This window comes from Hevea brasiliensis, chromosome 6 (genome assembly GCF_030052815.1).
Source record: "Hevea brasiliensis isolate MT/VB/25A 57/8 chromosome 6, ASM3005281v1, whole genome shotgun sequence".
In the NCBI taxonomy this organism is placed as follows: Eukaryota; Viridiplantae; Streptophyta; class Magnoliopsida; order Malpighiales; family Euphorbiaceae; genus Hevea; species Hevea brasiliensis.
Window position 1 is genome coordinate 9,078,653 of NC_079498.1, and position 23,531 is coordinate 9,102,183.

Consider the following 23,531-nt stretch of genomic DNA (forward strand, 5'->3'; position numbering starts at 1 on the left):
TGATATGGAACTAATTGGGGATGAAAATAGACATAAAATGACACAATTTTCATCTAGGAACCATGCCCAAAAACTGACCAAAACCTAGTGAACAAATTGACCAAAGTTGGATAAGAGCAGTCTGCCACTGTACAAACTGACCAAATGAACAGTGTTTGTTCATTTGGTCATAACTCAAGCTAGGCAGGTCAAATTGACCTGAAATTTTACCAGTGGTTAGATGGGATATAGACCTAAAACTTTCATGAAGAACACAAGTCCAAATTCTGCCAGCAACAAAGCCATTTGGCCACCCCAAGTTGATGACCCAAATCTGCCAGCACCAAAATTTGCTCAGAAAATTTGGGTTGTGTCCAATCCGGCAGCCCTAGTTCAAATGGCCATAACTTGAGCTAAAAAACTCCAATTGGGGTGATCCAAAAATGAGAATAAACTTAAGACAATAAGGAACATTTTCTATGAAGGAAGTTTTGCCAAATTCCAACAGTAGATTGACCAATGGAACAGTGCAACTTGGAGCACCGAAACTGAAAATTTGACAATTTGGCCAAAAGGATTTAAGCTTTGAGAAAATGACCAAAACCAACAAATTTAATGACCAAAATGTGGTATGTGGGTGAAGTTGGAGTTCCCATACCTATTAAGTCTTAAAAAGTCAACAATTTGACTTGAATAGTGCAATGAATAGTAACCCGAAACACAAAAACTTCAAGAACGTCGAATTTAACGCAATAGAACTAGTAAAAATAAAGTTAAATTTATTTTCAGACTTATGTTAAGTTATGGTACTGAAACACTATGAAACTGTGTGTTTCAGCTGAAAAAGATTTGGAAGCTCTGAGAGACTGAGTCAAGGCCTAGAGGCAACTCACGTCAGGTTTGTGCACAATAATTATTGTCCAAATATTTTATTCTCAAAAATTTGACTTCTGTGATTAATTATGTACTGTGTTGCCATTTTATAATCGCAAATATGACTTTGAAAATTGATCAGATTTCTCATAAATTATTTAAACAAATTGTTTTGAATTGATTTTGTGTTCACACTTAGCATGACAGTATCACATTATTCCTCCTCCATTTATGGGGTTGAGATCGTTTATTTTCCTCCTTCTCTGGCTTGCCAGTTGAGGTTGAGATCGGATGAGTACTCATTAGCTAGCTAGCCACCTCCCTCATTGATTTCGATTAATGGAGTTGTAGATTGCTTTGTCGTGGTGTACAACACGGCATTGATCGAAAATTTAAGTTGTGTATGATTTTGGCAACACTGTGTTTAATGAATTATTTGAATAAATGGTGTTATTATGAGCTTTGATATTTGTGAAATGTGATTAAGACGTATTCAAATTGTGTTTCATCAATGAATGATTTATGTATTGCATTTTAAATTTTTATTGTGCACCACTGAGTATTTTATACTCAGCGATAGCTTATTTTGCTGTCGCAGATAAGAGCAAGGAGAAAGCAGCAGAGTGAGCTGCTATTAAATCGAGGACTACTCTAGTCTTTTTGTACGGCTATTATTTTATACCTTTGTAATTAATTTTTATGTAAATATAGAAATGTTGTATGTATCAATGTAGTTGAACAGTTGTAAAATAAATTGTAATAATATTATTTTTGGATTTTTTTTCTGTAAATTTAATATTTGTACATATGAATTTCATGTTTTATGCCTTGTGAATGAAGTATTAAATATTTTGAGATGATGAATTTTGATTTGTATTGTGGAATTACTTTGAAGTGATTTGAATTGAGTTGATTGAGATTTATTGGAGGTTGGGAGTTGTGAAAAATTTTTGGAAGTGTTTTTCTCAGGTATTTGAAGAACTGTTTTCTCTAATTACAAACGGAACTCTGTCAAAATTTTTATAAAATTTGCGGCAAAATTTAAATGGACAAAAATTTTTACTAGTATTTAAACTTTGAATAAATGGCTTTTAATTCCTACCAAAATGCTCACCACTTCTAAAATGTAAGAAAATTGTTTTAAAATCCCTTGTAGGGTACTTAATGAGTTATCGGTAGGTGAAGTTCGGTAGTTCAATAAGTATTCTACGGGATCATATTATGCCTTACGAAGGGGTAAGGTGTAACATGTTTTAGTGGTATCAGAGCATGGTTTTTCAATAAATTTTGATTATGTGTACGAACATTTTATTGATAAGTACAACTGCTCAAGTGTCTTTAATTGATACATATGACGTATTTACATCATGAATATGCACTAACGGAGGTCAACCTCCTTGTGTTTGATCTCAGGAAGTAGAAATTTTGAGAAAACGGAATGGAAGGAGGAGATCATTCCGAAGAACAATCTGTTGAGGCTGAGGTTCAAGGGGAAGCCCCAGCACTCCAGAACGTGAGTGGGTTAGCCACTCCAGCTCCTGCTCCAGCACCGCAGTTTCCTGCTCAATTTGTACATCAAATGGCTGCGTTCTTCCAGCAAATGGCGGGTAATGTGCCACCCAAAGCTCAAATGCCAGTACCTGTAGCACAACCACAGCCCTCAGCTCGGCAATATGAAAAGATGATGAAATTTGGGGCCACCGAGTTTAAAGGCACTGTGGATCCACTGGAGGTAGAACAGTGGTTGGAAAGAATGGAACGAGTTTTCAGAAAACTGCAGTGTACGGAAGAGATGAAGTTCGAGTATTCTGTTTCCTTGTTGCAAGGGGATGCGTATGAATGGTGGAAGACCATCCCTCACAGCCTAGTAGAACCTCCAGTCCTTACTTGGTCAGACTTTTTGAGGGAGTTTCGACAGAAATGGGTTCCCGATGCATATATGGATATGAAGTTGCAAGAATTCCTGAGTTTGAAACAAGGGGACCGAACCATAGCAGAATATGAGAGAGACTTCTTAAGGCTAAGCCACTATGCTGGAAGCTTAGTCTCCACCCCCAGAGACAGATGTAAGAGGTTTGAGTCTGGATTAAGGCCAAATTTGAGGATGCAAGTCGTGGGTTTCAGACATCAGAATTTCGTTGAGTTGATCTCACAGGCCCTGGAACTGGAAAGGATAGAATCAGAAGGGGCAGTGAAGAAGGGTACTCAAGAGAAAGAAAAGACTGAAAAGACTACGGGACAAGCATCTGAGAGTGGTTTTGGAAAGAGGAAACAGTTTGGGGATCCAGCTCCGGTAGATCCGGCAGAGGCAGATTTTCTGGCCAAAGACCACCCCGGTCTGGTCAGCAGACCCAACAAGCATCCAGAGGAGCTCTATCAGTACGGCAATGTGAAACTTGTGGTAGAACTCATGGTGGGGTTTGTTTCAAGGCCACCGGTGCATGTTTTAACTGTGGAGGGAGCGAACATTTCGCTAAGGATTGCACTAGTCCGCGCTGGTCTGGATCTTTTGCTACATCTGAAGGATCAGCCCAAGTCTCTGCACCTAGAGGGTCACAGTCAGCTTCTAGAGGTAGAGGCAGAGGTAGGGGTCCTAGTAACACTCCTGGAAGTCAAAGCACTATTAACCAGCCAGTACCCAGTGGCGCACCAGTCAGAGTGTATACCATGCGTCAGAGGGAGGAGGCTGAAACATCAGACGTTGTAGCTGGTAATTTCTCCATCCTTGACCAAGATGTGCATGTGTTATTTGATCCTGGCTCCACACATTCGTATGTTAGTGCTAGTGTGATGTGTTCTACTGCTATTCAGTGTGTATCAATGGACTATGATGTGCTAGTAACTAGTCCATTAGGCCAGGAGGTCAGGGTAAATAGGCTATACAGAGATTGTCCTTTGGTGATCCAAGGACACACTTTTCTATCTGATTTAATTGAAATGCCCTTCAGAGATTATGACGTTATCTTGGGCATGGATTGGTTAGCCAGGCATCACGCCATGATTGACTGTAGACTGAAAACAGTTACTTTTGGTCTTCCTCAGTATGGTGATGTAGTAATACACGGAGAGAGGCAGTTATTACCTTCAAACATCATTTCAGCTGCACTGGCCAGGAAAATGATTAGAAAAGGGTGTGAGGCGTACTTGGCACATGTGATAGACACCCAAGTGGGGAATCCAACATTGGAGGACATTCCTACTGTATGTGACTTTTCGGATGTATTTCCTGATGAATTGTCAGGATTACCTCCAGAAAGAGAAGTGCAGTTTGAATTTGATGTTATGCTTGGTGTGGACCCAATCTCCATAACACCATATAGAATGGCACCAGCAGAACTAAAAGAATTGAAAGTGCAGTTGCAAGAACTGCTTGATAAGGGCTTCATTCGCCCTAGTGTGTCACCTTGGGGAGCACCGGTATTATTTGTAAAGAAGAAAGATAGCACTCTCCGGTTATGCATTGACTATCGGCAGTTGAATAAGGTGACAATAAAGAACAGATATCCATTACCCCGTATTGATGACTTGTTTGATCAGTTGAGGGGTGCAGCTGTATTCTCCAAAATTGACCTGAGGTCAGGCTATTATCAGCTGAAAGTACAAGAGCAGAGTATACCTAAAACTGCCTTCAGAACCCGCTATGGCCATTATGAGTTCTTGGTCATGCCATTCGGGTTAACTAATGCTCCGGCTGCTTTTATGGATTTGATGAACACTATCTTCAGACCATACCTCGACCAGTTTGTTGTGGTATTTATCGATGATATATTGGTCTATTCGAGGAATGCAGAAGAGCATGATAGACATCTGCGGATTGTACTGCAGACTTTGAGGGAGAAACAGCTATACGCCAAATTATCGAAATGTGAATTTTGGCTGAAGGAGATATCCTTTTTGGGGCACATAGTATCAGCAGAGGGTATTAAGGTAGATCCTAGCAAGATTGAAGCCGTCCTTAATTGGAAGCCACCCAGAAATGTCACAGAGATTCGCAGTTTTTTGGGGTTAGCTGGATACTACCATCGATTTGTGAAGGGATTCTCCATGTTGGCATCTCCATTGACCAAGCTACTTAGAAAGGATGTGAAATTTCAGTGGACGGACAAATGCCAACAAAGTTTTGATGAATTGAAAAGATGTTTGACAGAGGCTCCAATCCTGACTTTACCCACACCGGGTAAAGAATATACAGTTTACAGCGATGCTTCTCACAATGGGTTAGGTTGTGTGTTGATGTAAGATCGAAATGTCATTGCCTATGCATCACGCCAGCTGAAACAGCATGAGAGGAATTATCCAACACATGACTTGGAGCTTGCAGCTATTATGTTTGCTCTTAAGATCTGGAGGCACTATTTGTATGGGGAGAAATGTTACATTTGCACAGATCATAAGAGTTTGAAGTATTTGAGCACCCAGAAAGAGTTGAATTTGAGACAGAGGAGATGGTTAGAGTTGATAAAAGACTATGATTGTCTGATAGACTATCAGCCAGGGAAAGCTAATGTTGTGGCTGACGCCCTAAGTCGCAAGACTATGGCAAGTCTACGGGTTACTCCTTTGTCTTTGGTACATGAGTTGAGATCATTACATGCCAGTTTAGAGATTAATGATGAGGGGCAGACAGCAGTTGCATGGCATGTACAGCCAGTGTTGATTGATTAGATCAGAATGGCTGCTCAGAATGATGAAAGGTATCAGAAGCTATTGGAAGAAGTCCGGCAGGGCAAGAAACCAGAGTTCTCAATTAGAGGTGATGGTCTACTGCTACACCAGGGTAGAGTGTGTGTTCCTAATGATGTTGATTTGAGGCAAATCATTTTGAAAGAAGCACATGAGTCTCCTTTTGCTATGTACCCTGGTGGTACAAAAATGTATAGAGAGCTAAAGGAGCATTACTGGTGGATGGGTATGAAGAGAGATGTGGCAAAGTTTGTATCCAAATGCCTGACTTATCTGCAAGTAAAGGCAGAGCATCAAGTACCAACTGGGTTGTTACATCCACTACCAGTGCCAGAATGGAAATGGGAAAGAATAACGATGGATTTTGTAATGGGACTTCCAAAGACACAGAAGAGTCATGATGCAGTGTGGGTCATTGTCGACAGACTGACTAAGTCTGCTCATTTTCTGCCAGTCCGAATGGACTACAGTTTAGACAGATTGGCCAGGTTGTACATTAATGAGATTGTGAGACTTCATGGAGTGCCAATATCTATTGTATCAGACAGAGATCCTAGGTTCACTTCTAGATTCTGGGGTAGTCTTTAGAGAGCCCTAGGAACTAGATTGAACTTCGATCGCATTCCACCCACGCATGCATGGCCACCGAGAGGGTAATTCAGATTTTGGAGGACATGCTACGGGCTTGTGTGATTGAGTTTGAGGGTAGTTGGGATACACACTTGCCTTTGATTGAGTTTGCTTACAACAACAACTACCAATCAAGCATTGGGATGCCTCCATATGAAGCTTTGTATGACAGAAAATGTAGAACCTCGTTGTGTTGGGATGACGTGGGTGAAAGAAAAATGATTGGACCCGAAATTGTTCAACAGACTGAAGAGAAAATTAGGGTGATCAGAGATCGACTTAAAACTGCATCAGACCGTCAGAAGTCCTATATTGATTTGAAAAGAAGGGATATTGAGTATGCAGTGGGTGAGAAAGTTTTCCTCAAGGTTTCTCCTTGGAAGAGGATTATGAGATTCGGCAGGAAGGGGAAACTAAGTCCTCGTTTTATCGGGCCATATGAGGTATTGGAAAGAGTGGGTCCTTTGGCTTATCGTTTGGCATTACCTCCAGAGTTGGAGAAGATACATAACGTCTTCCATGTGTCTATGTTAAGGAGGTATCGATCAGACCCATCTCATGTACTACCAGTAGAAGAAATTGAAGTGAATCCAAACCTCACATATGAAGAAGAACCCATAAAGATTCCGGCTTATGACGTGAAGCAGCTACGGAACAAGCAGATACCATTGGTAAAAGTGCTGTGGAACCATCATTCAGGCCAGGAGGCTACTTGGGAACGAGAGGAGGACATGAGGAGACAACACCCACAACTGTTCAGAGATTGATACCAGGTAAAATTTCGAGACGAAATTTATTTAAGGGGGGGAGAATTGTAACACCCCTATTTGTATAGCCTGGTATATTTCACTGTTCCGGTGACCGGTGTCGGTCCGGACAATTAAGGGGATTAGAACCATACTTAAGATAACTAGAGAAACCATAAACACAAATAATTAGTAATGTTCAACTAGTTAAGTATAAATAAGAAAGACATAACATAAGAAGTTAAATGAGCCGAGAGTTACAGCGATGGGTGACCTCCTCGGGAACGACTGCGAAGTCATTTTAAGCTCAAATTTCGAATCGTAAAATGTGACGCTGCGGTCCTTAGGACCCTTATGAACACAGTGGAAAAGAGAAAATCACGAAAAAGAACTGTTAAGCCAGTCAAATAATTAGGTCAGGGAGCCGAAAGAAATATGGAATTATTTGCAAACGGGGATGAACCGGCGAGGCAATTTGGTCAATTGACCCCGAGAGCTGACTCCTGACCTAACTGTTAAATAAAATCGGAGAAAAGAAAATTTCAGAATCGAGAATTAAATTAAAGAACTAATAGAAAAAAAAAAGAGAAAAATGAAAAAGTAAAAAGGTGATGACATCATGCATGACCTCATGCATGATGCCATAAATAAATTAATTAATTTAATTATTAATTTAGATTTTGTGGCCTTCCATAACCTAAAATAAATAAAGAAAAAAAAAAGAAAAAAAAACTTTATTTGGTCATCTTCCATCTCCCTTGCCGCCTCACTCTCTCCTTCATTTCACCATTTTTAATCTTCCATTAAAGCTTGCACTCAAGCTTTAATTGGTTCACTTACCCTTCATAAATCCCATTAAAACCTTACTAGAGCTTGTAATCTCAACTTAAGAAGAAGATTGAAAGAAGAAAGGAGGAGAAAAAAATTGAAGATTTGGTATTAAAGTTGAGGTAAGTGTATCCATTTAAAAGTTGAGATTTGATTGTTGTATTTTTTGTTTGAATTAGCTTGTAATATGTTTAAAATGAAATAAAAATATGGGGAAGGACCAAACTGAATTTTTGTCCAGCCTATGTAGGGGTGAGTATTGCATGAGTTTGATTGAATGAAATATGTTAGAAAGCTTGAATAAGTTGAGGAATTGTGTTTATATGGTTGGAATTAGTAAAATGCAATAAATTAGGTGAGTTAGGGTTTTGGAACTTAGGGTTTTGAAGCAAAAATTTGAAGAAATGAGTAAATGGCATGTTTGACCTATTGTGAAGTGAAAAATGGTCAATTGTGACCAAATGAGTTGTGTTTGAATTGTTGGAGTTGAAGCCAAATTCAGAGGGTATATGGTCATGCTGCTGGCAGCATGACCAAGTCAACTTTGAAGGACCAAAACTGAAATTTTACAAGTCTAATTGATATGACACCAATTGGGGATGAAAATAGACATAAAATGACACAATTTTCATCTAGGAACTATGCCTAAAAATTGACCAAAACCTAGTGAACAAATTGACCAAAGTTGGATAAGAGCAGTCTGCCACTGTACAAACTGACCAAATGAACAGTGTTTGTTCATTTGGTCATAACTCAAGCTAGGCAGGTCAAATTGACCTGAAATTTTACCAGTGGTTAGATGGGATATAGACCTAAAACTTTCATGAAGAACACAAGTCCAAATTCTGCCAGCAACCAAGCCATTTGGCCACCCCAAGTTGGTGACCCAAATCTGCCAGCACCAAAATTTGCTCAGAAAATCTGGGTTGTGTCTAATCCGGCAGCCCTAGTTCAAATGGCCATAACTTGAGCTACAAAACTCCAATTGGGGTGATCCAAAAATGAGAATAAACTTAAGACAATAAGAAACATTTTCTATGAAGGAAGTTTTGCCAAATTCCAACAGTAGATTGACCAATGGAACAGTGCAACTTGGAGCACTGAAACTGAAAATTTGACAATTTGGCCAAAAGGATTTAAGCTTTGAAGACCGCCACCTGGAACCCCGGGAAACCGCGCGTGAAGCCGCGAGACCCATAGCACCCCGCTTCGTCTTCCCGACCGAAATTCGGCCGATCCGGCCATCGATTGGGCTGGGTCTTGTGTCAAACAACATCTACACCTCGAGAGCTTTCCATAGACACCAAGAACACCAAAGTCCATCGAGCTGTTTGTCCAATTTTTGTCCGGAAAGTTTTAGCCCATTTTGACTTTTGGGCTATATTTCTCGCAAATCGTGAACCCCACAAGGAAACAAAGAGTACCAGAGCGCTCCACTCATGAGAGCTTTGCGGCAATATAAATTTTGAAATTTTTTGATACCGTTTTTCGGTGGGTCCCATGAAACTTCGTAATGTTTTTCCGAGCATTAAATGAGCTTAGAAAATTTCATAAAATCTATGTACTAACCCCCGTGTTGTGGGCTTCGTGTAGGTATCTTCTCAATTCACGAAAATTCGACAGTTGTCCAGGTCTGTGAATTTCCGGCCAGACAGATAGGCCACTGAAAAAGTCTCGAAATTGGGTCAAGATTTTAGCTATCCCACCATTGTCAGACGTCCCGAGCGCGTCCCCAGAGTCGGAATCGGCATAGGTAAACCCGAACCTTACTTTTTCTTAATTTTCTAGTGCTTGAATGGGATTAAAAATCCATAAAATATTTGTGGTAGCTCAGAAAATTATGATTCTTTTTGCATTAGCTTAGTAATATTGCTAAGGGCCGCGGGGCAAAGTTTTAGAATTTTTAGAGTTTATTTGGGTAGTTTTTGTGAAAAGGGTCAATTATAAGGACTAAATTGTAATTTTACATATTGTGATTGATGACTATTTGGATGGGCCCAGGAGGGGCTATGTGATATGATTGAGTTGTGGGTGTATGGTTGGTGGATATAGAAGTGTGTTTTAAACCCATTTGCAGGTTGGGTAGGTCCTAGGTATAAAGGAGACTCTGCCGGATTTTCGGCACGACTTAAGACGTATTTGGTCTTTTCTTAGTTTGTATTGAGTCAATTGTATTAAATAATTGTAATAAAATTATCAGGTGAGCTGGGATAGCCTTCTTCCTTCGCCCAGCTGCCACAGTGACTGCTGTCAAGTCTGTAAGTAAAATATTAATTTTAATTATAATTTCGATATTATTATATGTTCAAGCATGCCCATGCATCACTTATATGTATATGTCTATGTAGTTAAACTCTAGGCACGATTTATGTTGCCTTCACAATTGTTAAAGTGCCATGGATGTGTTTGTGGTAATTTGGAGCCGTGTGCGTGCGTTGGCTTGCGTGTGGTATAGTGTTGGATATGGACAGGACGGGTAGACACGGCTTGAGATCTTCGCTGGGACTCAGTCCTTCGGGGTAGACACGGCTTGAGTTCTTCGCTGGGACCCCAATTTGATTTATTAAGCGAAAGTCCGGCTTGAGTTCTTTGCTGGCACAGGTTGGATTAAAGAGAGCTGTATAGGGGATCAGCTCCCATATATTTTATGATTTGACATTACTGGGTGTGTGAGTGCTCCAAATTACCTTTTTACTGTTATGATGTGAAAATATTGCTGATGGTGCATTTCACTCTACAGGGTGCATTAGCTTTAGATAGTTATAGAGATTATGGTTAAAATTGATATTTTACTCTCTAAGTCGAACGCTCACTCCTGTTCAATATTTTTCCAGGCCACAGGAGGATATTTTTTGAGGTTACCCTGCTTTTCTCCCTCGCAGGTCATTTATTAATATTTGTATAATTCTGTTAACTTCTAGAATTTTCGCATGTGTAAGAAATATTCATTTGATTTGGGTTGTAATATAATTACCATGTTGGGCCTGTAAACTTATTATTATATGCATGGTTGTTGGACTGGATGAGGGAGCTGAGCTCCCATTTATTTTTATGACATATTGAGTATGTGGAGGGTGAGCTGAACTCCCCAATTGATTATATATTGTGTTTACAGGTCAGGTGAGTCAAAAAATTCCAGTTGAAAGGTCCATTTTATGGCCGAACTCTGTCCGGTTGAATTCTTGAAATTGGGCCCAAATGGGCCTTAGAGTTGGGTTAAAGAATAGTTAGGCTTACTACGGGTCTCGGGGGCTTTAGGCTGGCCCAGGTCCTAGTGCCGGTCCGGCCCATAGGTTGGGTCGTGACAATTTGCTTTGGTCTCATATAATGAAGGGTATTTATTTCCATTCCTCGGATTTCTTAACAGCTTTGGAAGGTTATTCACCATCTTGGGGGTGGAGAAGTTCACTAGTAGGACAGGCAGCTCTGAAGATGGGGTTAAGATGGCACATTAAAGAATCTTCTTTTCTTAATGTTTAGTCTGAACCTTGGGTACCCTCCCTTCCAAACTTCAAAATAGGAAGTCAATATCCTACTAATAGTCCTATGCTTTATGTGGCAGATTTAATTAATAATGCTACAAGGCAGTGGGATGTTCCTATTCTATATGCTAATTTTTCACCATTTGAATGCAGGGAAATTCTCAAAATTCCTCTTGGTGTTCATCAAACGGAGATAGGAAGGGTGTGGCATTTTTCTAGAAGTGGGAATGCTTCTGTTAAATTTGTCTATTATAAGCTCAAATTAGCTCAAGCTAGGCAAGGCCAACAATCATGTTTATCAACCTCTTATGCTCCTGCTCTAGCTTTTTGGCGTAAGATTTGGCATCTTCCCATCCAACCTAAGATTCACAACTTCATTTGGAGGGCATGCCATAATTCTCTAGCAACTAAGGAGAATTTTTTTATTAGAGGATGTTCATCCTCTCTTGCTTGTCCTTTGTGTAACTGTACTTTGGAATCCTTAGAGCGTCTCTTGTTCGTTTGTAACCATGCTCGGGCATGTTGGTTTGGTTTTAGATTGGGTTTCTACCTAAGCTCTTTTAGTTTTGTCTCTTTTAAGAAGTGGTTGCGAAACTTATATCTTTCAGTCTCCCATAAGGATCAACATGAAATTCAGTTAGCATGCCTGTTAAGTTGGCATATTTGGAAATCAAGGAATAAAGCTATTTTTGAAGGAGTGGAACTGAATCCTCATTTGACTATTTTTAAGGCTTAGAATGAACTTGCAGATATGCAATCAACAGGAGCTATACAAATGCATTCTCTGCCTGCTATTTTTCCTCCACAAAGGCTTACTTCTTACATATGGTCTCCCCCTACAAATGGAGTACTGAAATTCAATGTCGATGCCTCCTTTGGCTACCAGTCTTCCATAGTTGGTTTAGAAGTTGTTGTTTGAAACTCACAGGGTCAGTTAGTGGGTGGATGTTCAAGATCTTTCTTAAGCTCCTCTCCTCCTGCGGCAGAAGGCTTAGCAGTTAAAGAAGTGATCTGCTTTGGCTATTTCCAAGGGATATACTTGTTGTGTTATTGAATTTGATTCCTTTCATATTGTTCAACCTGCTTTTTCTCAAGTGGCTCCTCCATGAGCTCTTGAAGCTTTCATTCATGACATTAAAATGTATTTATTTCTTTATCCTTTATTAAGTATTGTGTTTAGTTCCTAAATATTCTAATAGACGTGCAGCTGGATAGCAAACACAACTAAGACTTTGTCATTAGAGTCAGAATGGATAATAAATCTTCCAGCTCAGCTCAGTTGCTCTCTCCGATAAGTTTGAATAGAGTTGTTCTTTTTTATTTATAGATGAAATTCATTTTTTATAAAAGAAAAAACAGAAAAGTTGGCTATGATTTGACACATTGATGAGACATTAGTGGAAGAAAATGACGAAGAATTGGCAACGGCCTATAGGCTAGAGGAGGTTTAATGGCTAAAATAACAAGCATACGTGGCATATCTCTGACCCTTCGAAATACAATAATTCATTTTTGGAAATCGACCTGTCCTCCAATGATCATAAAGCTAGATGATATGCCTGTCATGGTTGGATTCGAAATTAAAATTTAAACTAAATTAATTTAAAATTTAATTTATAAATTAGATTAATATCCATCGATTTAATTTTTTATTAAAATTTCAAAATTTTTAGAAAATAAATAAAATTTTTTAAAAAGAACAATTAAATTTAATTAAATTATATTTAACTAAAATTAAAATTATATTGAAAAATTTGCGATTCAATTCTAAGCTCTTTAAAATTTTAACTTAAAATTTTAATTTTTGTCTGATTCCATCCATGCTGTCGCTACCCTAACTTAAAAAAGCTCACATCTCTTATATATATATATATATATATATATATATATATATATATATATATATATATATGCGGACTATGTGTTTTAATTTTTAATTTTATATTTTTTTATAAGTTTATTAAATAACTTTTAAATTTAAATGAAAAGAATTTCTACTTTAAAGGATACTTTTTAAAAAAAAAATAAATCACTTATATTAAAAAAAAACTCTATACTTTATAAGATGAGAGAAATATAATATATACATTCAAGATATATTAATATAAATAAATCTAAATATTTATTCACTTAAATTTATAAATGACGATTAAATATGTTTAAAATTTATTTTAAATGAGTATAAATTTTAAAATTATTAAAAAAATTAAAATAAATGTTTAACACCAATGTTATCAAAAAGGAACATGACAGGAAAAAAAAAATAATAAAATAAAAAGATGGTCATTGAAAGAGTCAAGTTTCAATTAATATATGTGGTACCCCATTATACATGAACATTCAATGTAAAAGAAAAGGACAATCATAATTTATATAATTGTGCCCACTTCGTCCTATTACTTTTTTCCACATTATATTTAGAGAAATGAAAAGAAAAAAAAAAAGAGCGAAAGAAAAATTTACGAGAAAAATAGTCTTATTTTTCATTAATTTCTTATTTACTAAAGGGACCACTTCTCATATTTTCAATTTTGTTGCTTTTCTCTTCCTTTCCACCTCTTATACCTTTCTTGCCTTTTCTGCAAAACCCTCTCTCCTCTTGTAGCAGATAGACCAAAGTCTTAGCTTGTTGTATATTAAATTTAAAATTTTATAATAATTTAATTTAATTATTTTTTAATTAATTTTTATATTTAAAATAAAAAAATATAATCTATTTTAATTTAAAAAATTCATTTTCAAATAAATAGAAAAATGAATCCTTACTGTTAACATTTATCCTTATCACTTCTTTGCCTCTTTCAAACCTTGCATTCCCAGGCTCTTTGCAAGGCTCTTCCGCCTGCCTCTCTGTTACATGTGATGCGGGCAGTTATAAATCTCTTACACTTTATGATTGAGGATATTTGAGGAAAAAAAAGAATAAAAAAAATGTGATTTCTCTAATTTCTATTTTTTGAACATTAAATGGAGATGAGAAATGAAGAGAATATATATATATATTCTCTTATATTCTTTTCATTTCTCATGTCCATTTCTCATGTCCATTTATATATATATATAAAATAAATAGATATTTCTAAGAAAATGATATGTGATATTTTTTAAAAAAAATTTATCACTTATTACCTTCCATAAATACTTATATTTAAGTAATTATTATTTAATTTTTTTCATTTCTCTTTTAATTATTATTATTATTTACAATACTACTTAACATTTATAATTTAAATTATTATTTTTTTAATTTAATTTTCAAAAATTAAGACTTTTTGTAATATATATATATATATGAAGTAGATTAGTATTTTCAAAAAAATACAACAAGATAATTTCCTTGAAAAGCTTGCCACGAGTCACTTTCCATTAATAACTTTGTTTTATACCCTTTTATAATAATAATAATTATTATTATTTAATTCTTTTTATTTTTCATTTAATTATTAATATTATTTTTAATTCTACCTTAACATTTATGATTTAAATTATCATTTTTTTAAATTTAATTTTTAAAAATTAAAGTATTTTGTGATTTAATGTAATATTTAAAAATTATTTATATTATTTTTTAAATAAATTCATTCATGTAAAAATATTATTTACTTCATATCACCCTCTATTATAATAATAATAATAATAATAATAATAATAATAATAATAATAATAATAATAAAAGGTCAGTGATGACCATTAATTTAAAGAAAATGATCATTATTTATGATTTCATAATCAACTATCGTATAATTTAATTAATCTTAAATTATTTCATATCTTTAATAAATATTTTTATTATATTGTTATATTTTCTATTATTTTATTATAAAATAATTATTTAATTCTTTTTTATTTCTCATTTAATTATTAATATTATTTTCAATTTTACCTTAACATTTATGGTTTAAATTATTATTTTTTTTAAATTTGATTTTTAAAAATTAAAATCTTTTGTGATTTAATGTAATATTTAAAAATTATTTATATTATTTTTTAAATAAATTCATTCATGCAAAAATATTATTTACTACATATCACTCTCTATAATAATAATAATAATAATAATAATAATAATAATAATAATAAAAGGTCAGTGATTACCATTAATTTAAAGAAAATAGTCATTAATTTATGATTTTATAATCAACTATCATATAATTTATTCAATCTTAAATTATTTCATATTTTTAATGAATATTTTTATTATATTATTATATTTTTTATTATTTTTATTATAAAATTTTCGTTAAAAATTTTGAGAGATAAAAAGTGTAGTCTACATAAAAAGTAATAAAAATAAAATATACATATTTGATTTATTTATAATTAGTATTTATTAATTTTATGTCAATAATTTAATATTCTTTTTTATTTCACTTTTTTAATATTTATTAATCCTTATTATTATTATTATGACTAATTTATGACCATTGAATTGAAACGGTTAAATAAATGAGAAACATTTTACTGTTATAAAAATTGAATTTGAATGAAAAAAATGTCACCATTTTTCAATTAAATAATATTTAATTATAAAATTAAAATTTTTATTTAAATAGTTTCTATTTGTTTGTTCATATATAGTATGTCATATATGAGACATTTGATATATATCAACCACTTTTCTCTCACCAAGTATTTTCATTTCACTTAAGTGCTTTTAAATCTTTTTTTATTTATTTTTTTATTATTTATTTCAAAAGTTTTTAGTTATTATTTTAAAATTTATTTATTTAAATATATTTAATTGTATAAATTTAATTACTACTTTTTTTTTATAAATTTCTTATTTAATAATCTTGAACTTTTTTATATTTTATTTCATTATGATTATGTATCAAATGTAATTATAATTAATATTTTGATTATTTGCATTTTATTATCATTAATTTTCAACAGAAATATTTTTAAATTTTGATTAAATATCTAAATTTTTATGTATAAATTATCTCTCAATTATATTTTTATATAGAAGTACAATTTTAAAAATAGAATGCAAATATGATTATATCGAAAATTTAACTAAAAATAAAGATGATTAAAAAAAATAAAATTACAATATTAAAATAATAGAATTGTCTTTTAAAAAAATAGTACGTATTTTTAACATTTATTATAGTAATAAAAAATGATGATATTTTCAAATTTTAATGTTTATTAAATATATTTATCTTATATCATAAATTTATGTAAAACAATAACCTTTTTTGTGAAAGAATTATTTTATAAAAAATATATAAGATCAATAAAAAAATTTACACTTTATAAAAATTTAAAGATATAATATTTTAAAAAAATAATATAATAAAATGTTATTTTTAATTAATAATAATGTTATATATTTTATTATTATTAAAATTAAATAATTTAATTTATTATTAATAATTTAATATATTTTTTTATAATACTAATAATAAAATATTATATTTATATAGCGTTATTTTCTCATTAATCTAATATATTTTCTATAATATTAAAAAATCAATTTACATAAATTATAAATTATGAGATAAAATATAGAAATTTCTTAAAATTTAAATTATTTTTTTGAATAAAATAATTTTATTATATTTTAATCGAAGTAATTATAGAAATTACTATTAATATTGTATAAAAAGGATTAAATAGGTATTTTAATTATTTACATCATAAATTAATTAAAAATTTATTGTTATAACAGATAAAATTTTATTTAAATTAAATTAAATTAAATAAGAGAAAAATTTTAATTAAAAATTAGTTTAATAATAATAATTTATCTTATTTAAAATGTAATTAAAAATTAAATTATAAATTATTTATGCATATCATAGACATTATGCTAGTTCCCTCTATATTGGAGTGATATAGAGTAAAACGGAGAATAAATGTGATACCTATATTAAAATTAGTTCAACAAACTTTTACAATATAATAAGAAAATAAAGATATAATATTTATTTTTTCTTTTTTAAAAGATAAATTATATTTATCTTTTATTATAATAACCTATTCAATCAATACAAAGAAAAATATATTTCCTTTCCTTTTTTTTCTTTTCTCTTATTTTTTTTATTCAATTTTCTTCAATTCTTTGTCCAATTAAAAATGATAAACTAAATTTAAAATAATAAACAATAATTCTCCGTTATCTGCTTTCAATATTATTATCATTAGTTATTGAATTAGTTAATTTGTCTAAAATGATAACGGCTGCTTGATGGTGCTTATTTTGATGTAATTAAGAGTATGTTTGATATTATTGTTGTTAAAAAATTATTATTTTTTAAATATAATAGTTGGAGAGTATTAAAAAATTTTAAAATTAAATTTAATAAATTTTAGTCATAATTAAACTAAAATTATAAAATAATTTTTTAAACTAATTAAAATGATATTTAACTAAAATTAAAGTTATATTAAAAAAATTTACAATTCAATTCTAATTCTTTTATATTTTAATTTAAAATTTTAATTCTGTGGCTACCCCCACATCAAAGAGCTCACATTTAAATTTTAATATATATATATATATATATATATATATATATATATATATATATCACAAATAGATATATTATATTTATGCATAAATAAAATTAATAATTTATAAAAAAAAATTAATACAAAAATTTTTTAAAAAATCCAATGATTTTGATGAAATATGTCGATTGATCAGTATATTGACTACGTGCTTTACTCTTTAATTTTATGGTCTTTTATAAGCCCATCAAATAATTTTAAAATTTAAATAAAAAAAATTTATATTTTATAGAGCATTTTTCTTAAAATAAATAAATAAATCACCTGTAAAAAAAAAAATATATATATATATATATATATATATATATATATATATATATATATATATATATATAAAACTCTTAATGAAAGGAAATAATTTATTTGAGGAGAGAAATATAATATATATATTCAAGATATATCAATATGAATAAATCTGAGTATTTATTCACTTAAAATTTATCAATATGATAAATTTGGTCAAATATATTTAAAATTTATTTTAAATAGGTATAAATTTTGAAATTATTAAAAAATTTTAAAAAAAAAACGTTAAACACCAATGGTTATTCAAAAAGAAGATTACAAGGAGGAAAAATATATAAAATAAAATAAAAATAATGAACTGTTAAAAGAGTCAAGTTTCAATTAATATACATATTATCCTACTATACATGAACCTTGAAATAAAAGAAAACGACAATCGTAATTTCTATAATTGTACTCACCTTGTCCTATTTCTTTCTTTTCCACATTATGTTTAGATAAATTAAAAATAAGAGTGAAAGAAAAACAGTAATTCTCTTCATTTTACCTATTCAATTAAAAATGATAAATTAAATTTAAATTGATAAACAGTAATTCTCCGTTATCTGTTTTCAATAATAATAATATTATTATTATTATTATTATTTGAATTAGTTAATTTGTACAAAATGGTAAGGGCTCCTTGACGGTGTTTATTTTGAATTAACAAGGTCCAACCGGTCGACCAGAAAGCTCCTTGTGAATAAAGAAGAAGAAGCTATCTATTTCCTTTCAGAACAAACACAAACCATAAGAGAACCCAATTGTGAGACAAATTGAAGAAGCGAAGAAGCTAACGCAAATGGCGAGACAAATCGTCTTGTCTGTGTTGGGAAAAATTGCCAATCTTCTTGTCCAAGAGTCAGATTCTTTGCTTGGAGTTGAAGATCAAATTCATTGCATCGAAACCGAGTTGAGAAGAAAAGTTGATCGTTGTGACAATTTGATCGGAAGGCGGGGCTTCGTAGAAACTATTTACGATCTTGAAGATGTGATTGATGAGTTAATTATCAAATCAGCCCAGAGAAGTAATAGAGATGCTAGCTTTCTGTATGTTTTGGCCTTCGTTCATCTGCCAATGTGTTTCTTTTATATTCTGGCTCTTGTCGATTTGCTAGATCATTACAGACTTCGTAAGAGAGTGGAACAGATTAAGATTAACATTGAGGCATATAATGCATTCCTTAAATCTGGTCTCTGGTACGACTCCTTTGGCTTATACGAAGTGGGTGTTGGCTACTCTGTAATTTCTCCAGTTATAGGTTTGTTTGAGGCCTTAGCCACTCGGAATGAGCTTCGTCCTACTGTGCGAAGGCAAGCCAGGAGGTTAAGAGACGAATTCAAGTCTTTGCAGGATTTTCTAAAAGATATTGAACAATCAAAAGAATTAAGTGAAGCGGGAATGGCGTGGATGGAGGAACTTTGCGATGTTTGTCGCTCAGCTGAGAATTTTGTTGGGCTCTTCTTGCAACGGATGAAGAACGAGAAGAGAGGACCTTTACAAAACTTGGCCTGGGCTCCCCAGAATTTCATTTCCCAGCATAAGCTTTTCCAGCAGATGGCCCGGATAAACGACAAGATCCGTGATATTTCGAATAGACGACATGGAGCCATTCCGAGTTTAGTTCCATGGAGTGATTACGAAAATTTATATCAACAGGAAGAACCACCACCTCGTGATTCTGATCAACTTGATATGGTTAGCTTCGATGAGGATGTTGATGCAGTTATGGCACAGCTGCTGAAAGATGACCCTCGCTGCATCACCATTTCAATTGTGGGCGTTGGAGGCATTGGCAAGACATGCCTTGCAAAGCTAATCTATGACAGCCAAGCTATTGCAGATCATTTTCCTTATCGTATTTGGGTGTCTGAAGAAAGCGAGGTAGAAATCATGAAAAAGATTTTGGGATTTGATGACAGTTCGGGATTATATTATGATCATGGTAATGAAACGAAGGAAAGCTATGCATTTAGGTTGAGGCAGATGGTTAATGCTTTCTTTGCGGATAAGAAGTATCTCATTGTGGTCAATAACTCTTATCCAAGCCAATTCTGGAGAGTAATGGGAAGTGCATTCTCTGAAATATCAAACGGAACTCGAATATTGTTCTCTGTACGCCGCCTAAATTGGGCTCCACCAGTTACCGATACAAACCTTATTTACAGACTACATCTGCGAAGCGATGATGAAAGCTGGGCTTTGTTCAAACATGAGTTGAATATAAGCATCGCGTCAAAGTTGGAATCAAATTTGAAAGAAATTATATTAAGAAAATGTGGAGGGCTGCCAAAGGTGATTGTGAAACTGGGAGAACTAGTGTCACAAAGAGACCCAACCCCAGAGGAGTTGTCAAGGATGCTTGACCAACTAAATCAAAATGAAGAACCATGGTCTGAAGTCTTGGAAGATATCAACAAATATTTGCCTTTGTATTTAAGGCGATGCCTTTTTTATTTTGGATTATTTCCACCCGATTATAAGATACCTGCAAGAAGATTGATTGGCTTGTGGGTTGCGGAGGGTTTGGGACGTCAACAAGGTGATGAGAAAACTCCTGAATATGTTGTAGAGGAATGCTTGAGAGAGTTGGTGAACCATAACATGGTACAGGTGACACAGAAGAAGCTCAATGGGGAGATCAAGACGTGTCGCCTACCTGAGGCAGTGCGAGTACACTGGTTTGCAAAAGCCAAGCAAGCTAATTTTCTCCAAGGTCACACCAACGTCACTAGTGTGATACGCCGTCTTGCTGACCATGTCGACCCAAACGATGCTATCTTTGATCACATCCATGGTAACGATACTGCTTCTCTGTACCCTTGCTATAGTGATGTTGTCTCGTTTTTGTCCTTTGATACTCGAGAAGGGAGCATAGCTGGAGAAGATATAGGGAAATTTCTTGATCGATGTATCTCCAGCAATTGTTTCCATTTCCTATGGGTGTTGGATCTTGAAAATGTATATAAGCCAAAACTGCCCAAGGCAATAGGTCAACTTACTCGGTTAAGGTACCTAAGTTTGAGATCCACTTACTTAGAGATACTTCCTGAGTTCATTGACAAGTTGATAAACCTTCAAACTTTAGATTTGAAGCGAGCTCACATTTGTACTCTTCCCAATATAATCTGGAATATGCTGAAACTAAGGCATTTATTTCTTGATGAGAGTTTTCGCAGCACGTTCGTCTGGGAAGGGGGCAGTTCTCCAATGGATCTTCAAACTCTTTGGGGCATATTCGTTGATGAGGATAGTCTCGTAAGGAATGGGCTGGATACTTTGTTGACTATTACAAAGTTGGGACTGATTTGCAAGATATCAAGACCATTCCAAAAGACGGCAATGTCCAAGCAACTGGATGTTGTGGCAAATTGGGTTCAAAATTTAAAAAACCTTCGATCCCTGATGTTGAAATCATTTGATGAATTAAATCAGCCCTGGGATCTGCACTTGGAGTCTTTATCGAGCCATGTTGATCTCACCAGCATATATTTGACTGGAAAGCTAAAGAACCAGCATCTGGTTTCTGAGTTCCCTCAGAACCTCGTTGAACTCACCTTGTCAGCTTCTGGACTGGCAGAGGATCCCATGCAAATACTGGACAAGCTTCCCAACCTTCAAATTTTGATACTGATGTCCAAATCATTTACAGGAAAGAAAATGTTTTGCAGTTTTGGAGGATTTCCTAAGCTTGAAGTCCTTAAATTCAAGAAGCTGGAGCCACTGGAGGAATGGAATGTGGAGAAAGGAGCACTGCCTAGTCTGAAAAGCTTGGAGATCGATGAATGTAGAAATTTAAACATGCTTCCCGATGGGCTGCGGCATGTTAGGACGCTCCGTGAATTAAAAGTAACAAAATTGCCAGTGTTATCATCAAGGATCAAGGGCAATCAGGGTGAGGATTGGAATAAAATTGCTCATGGCTGTCATGTCCTCATAGAAGATTGATAATGCTGAGCAAAACTCAACTATAATGAGCATGTAATCCTCTGTTTCTATAGCTTCTAATATTGTCTAAATCACTGTTTATTACTCTGTTTGTGATGCTACAATTAGCAACTTCTTGATTAGTAACTCAGATTTTTTTTATTATTTGATTAGTAACTCAGGTTTCGATGGCATTAAAATACCAAGAAAATGTTTAAAAAATTTTTTAGATCGGTATAGACGATTTTAGCTCAATAAGCCAAACGGAGGGCATTTTGGTCATTTCGTTTTCAGAGACGATTTTTGGCCAACTTGCTAAATTAAATAAATAATTTATATGACATAAAATATGAATAAATATTGTTAAAAATTTAATTGAAAATGGCTAGAAAAGAAAAGGAAAGAAAATAAGTTAAAATTTGGATTTTGACATCACTATGATGTCATTATTATGCCCTCCACCAATCAAAACTTAACAACCACTCTTTAAGTAATTAAAAAGGAAAAAAATGAGTTAAAATTAAGACACATTTTCTACTCATCACCATCGTCAATTTCGGTAGCCTCCTCCCATAACCTCCATTAGGGCTTTTTTTTTCATTTCTCTCTTTTTCTAACTCAAATTTTACGCCATAAAACTTCATTCAATCTTCACTAAAATTGGTCATCACCACTAGAGAAATACTTGAGCAGCAATTAGAAGAAGAAAAAGTGAAGATTTGCAAGCTCAAGTTGGAGCTCTAAAGAGGTTAGTGTCACTTTTGTTCCCTCTCTTCTTATATTACTTGTTAACACATTAAATTAAGTTAGAAATTATGAAATTAGAAGTGAATTAGGCATGTTAAAGCTTCCCCCCAAATTTCGGCAGCCTTGAAATGAGTTAGGGTTAGGTGAATTTCTTGATTTAAAGTGTTATATTAGCTGCCCCTAGTATTAATTATGTGATTAGTACAATAATTAGGAGTAAGATGCATGAATTGAAGGCTTGGTCAATTAGGGTTAGGGTTTTGAAATTCAAATTTGAGGGTTGATGACTGTCGAATCCACCAGAAATTAAATTAACTGAAATTATCAGTTATTAAATATTTTCTGTAGTAAGTGGTAAATCCAGTTCGAACCCTAGAGACTGCATTATTAAATTTTATGCACTTGTGTAATGGAAAAAGAAACAAAGGTTGGGGGGGGGGAGGGGGGGTTAATACGCAATCCAAAGAAGAAATAAAAAACAAAAAATTAAGATCTAAAAATAAATAAGAAACTGTTAAATTAAACAAACTTCAGTACAAGGTAATTCGCATTCCAATGCATTGATTCGATCATAGACAAAAGAAATACAATTATCTCTTATTGAATACTTAACGTAGATTTACCAAATAGTGAGGTAAAATCCCTAACTTCCCTATACTTATCAATTCGAGCCCAGCACTCTTGTTGACTCTAATTATTAATTGAATTAGTATTAAGCAATCTTCATCAAATTAATAATTGCTTTAAGAATAGGAAGCAGTAAGCTGAACAACAATTTATGAAGCATAAATCATTTAATTCATCCTATTGTTTCCTTAGGTTATTATTGAAAAC

At 33.3% G+C, this 23,531-nt stretch overlaps 1 protein-coding gene across 1 annotated transcript; it reads left to right on the forward strand.

Moving 5' to 3' along the window:
- Positions 1–18,672: 18,672 nt before the first annotated feature.
- LOC110652767 (disease resistance protein RPP8-like) lies at positions 18,673–22,115 on the forward strand. Its single transcript, XM_058148354.1, has one exon. It carries the CDS (start codon positions 18,825–18,827, stop codon positions 21,969–21,971), a length of 3,147 nt encoding a protein of 1,048 aa, XP_058004337.1. The 5' UTR covers positions 18,673–18,824; the 3' UTR covers positions 21,972–22,115.
- The last annotated feature ends 1,416 nt before the right edge of the window (positions 22,116–23,531 follow it).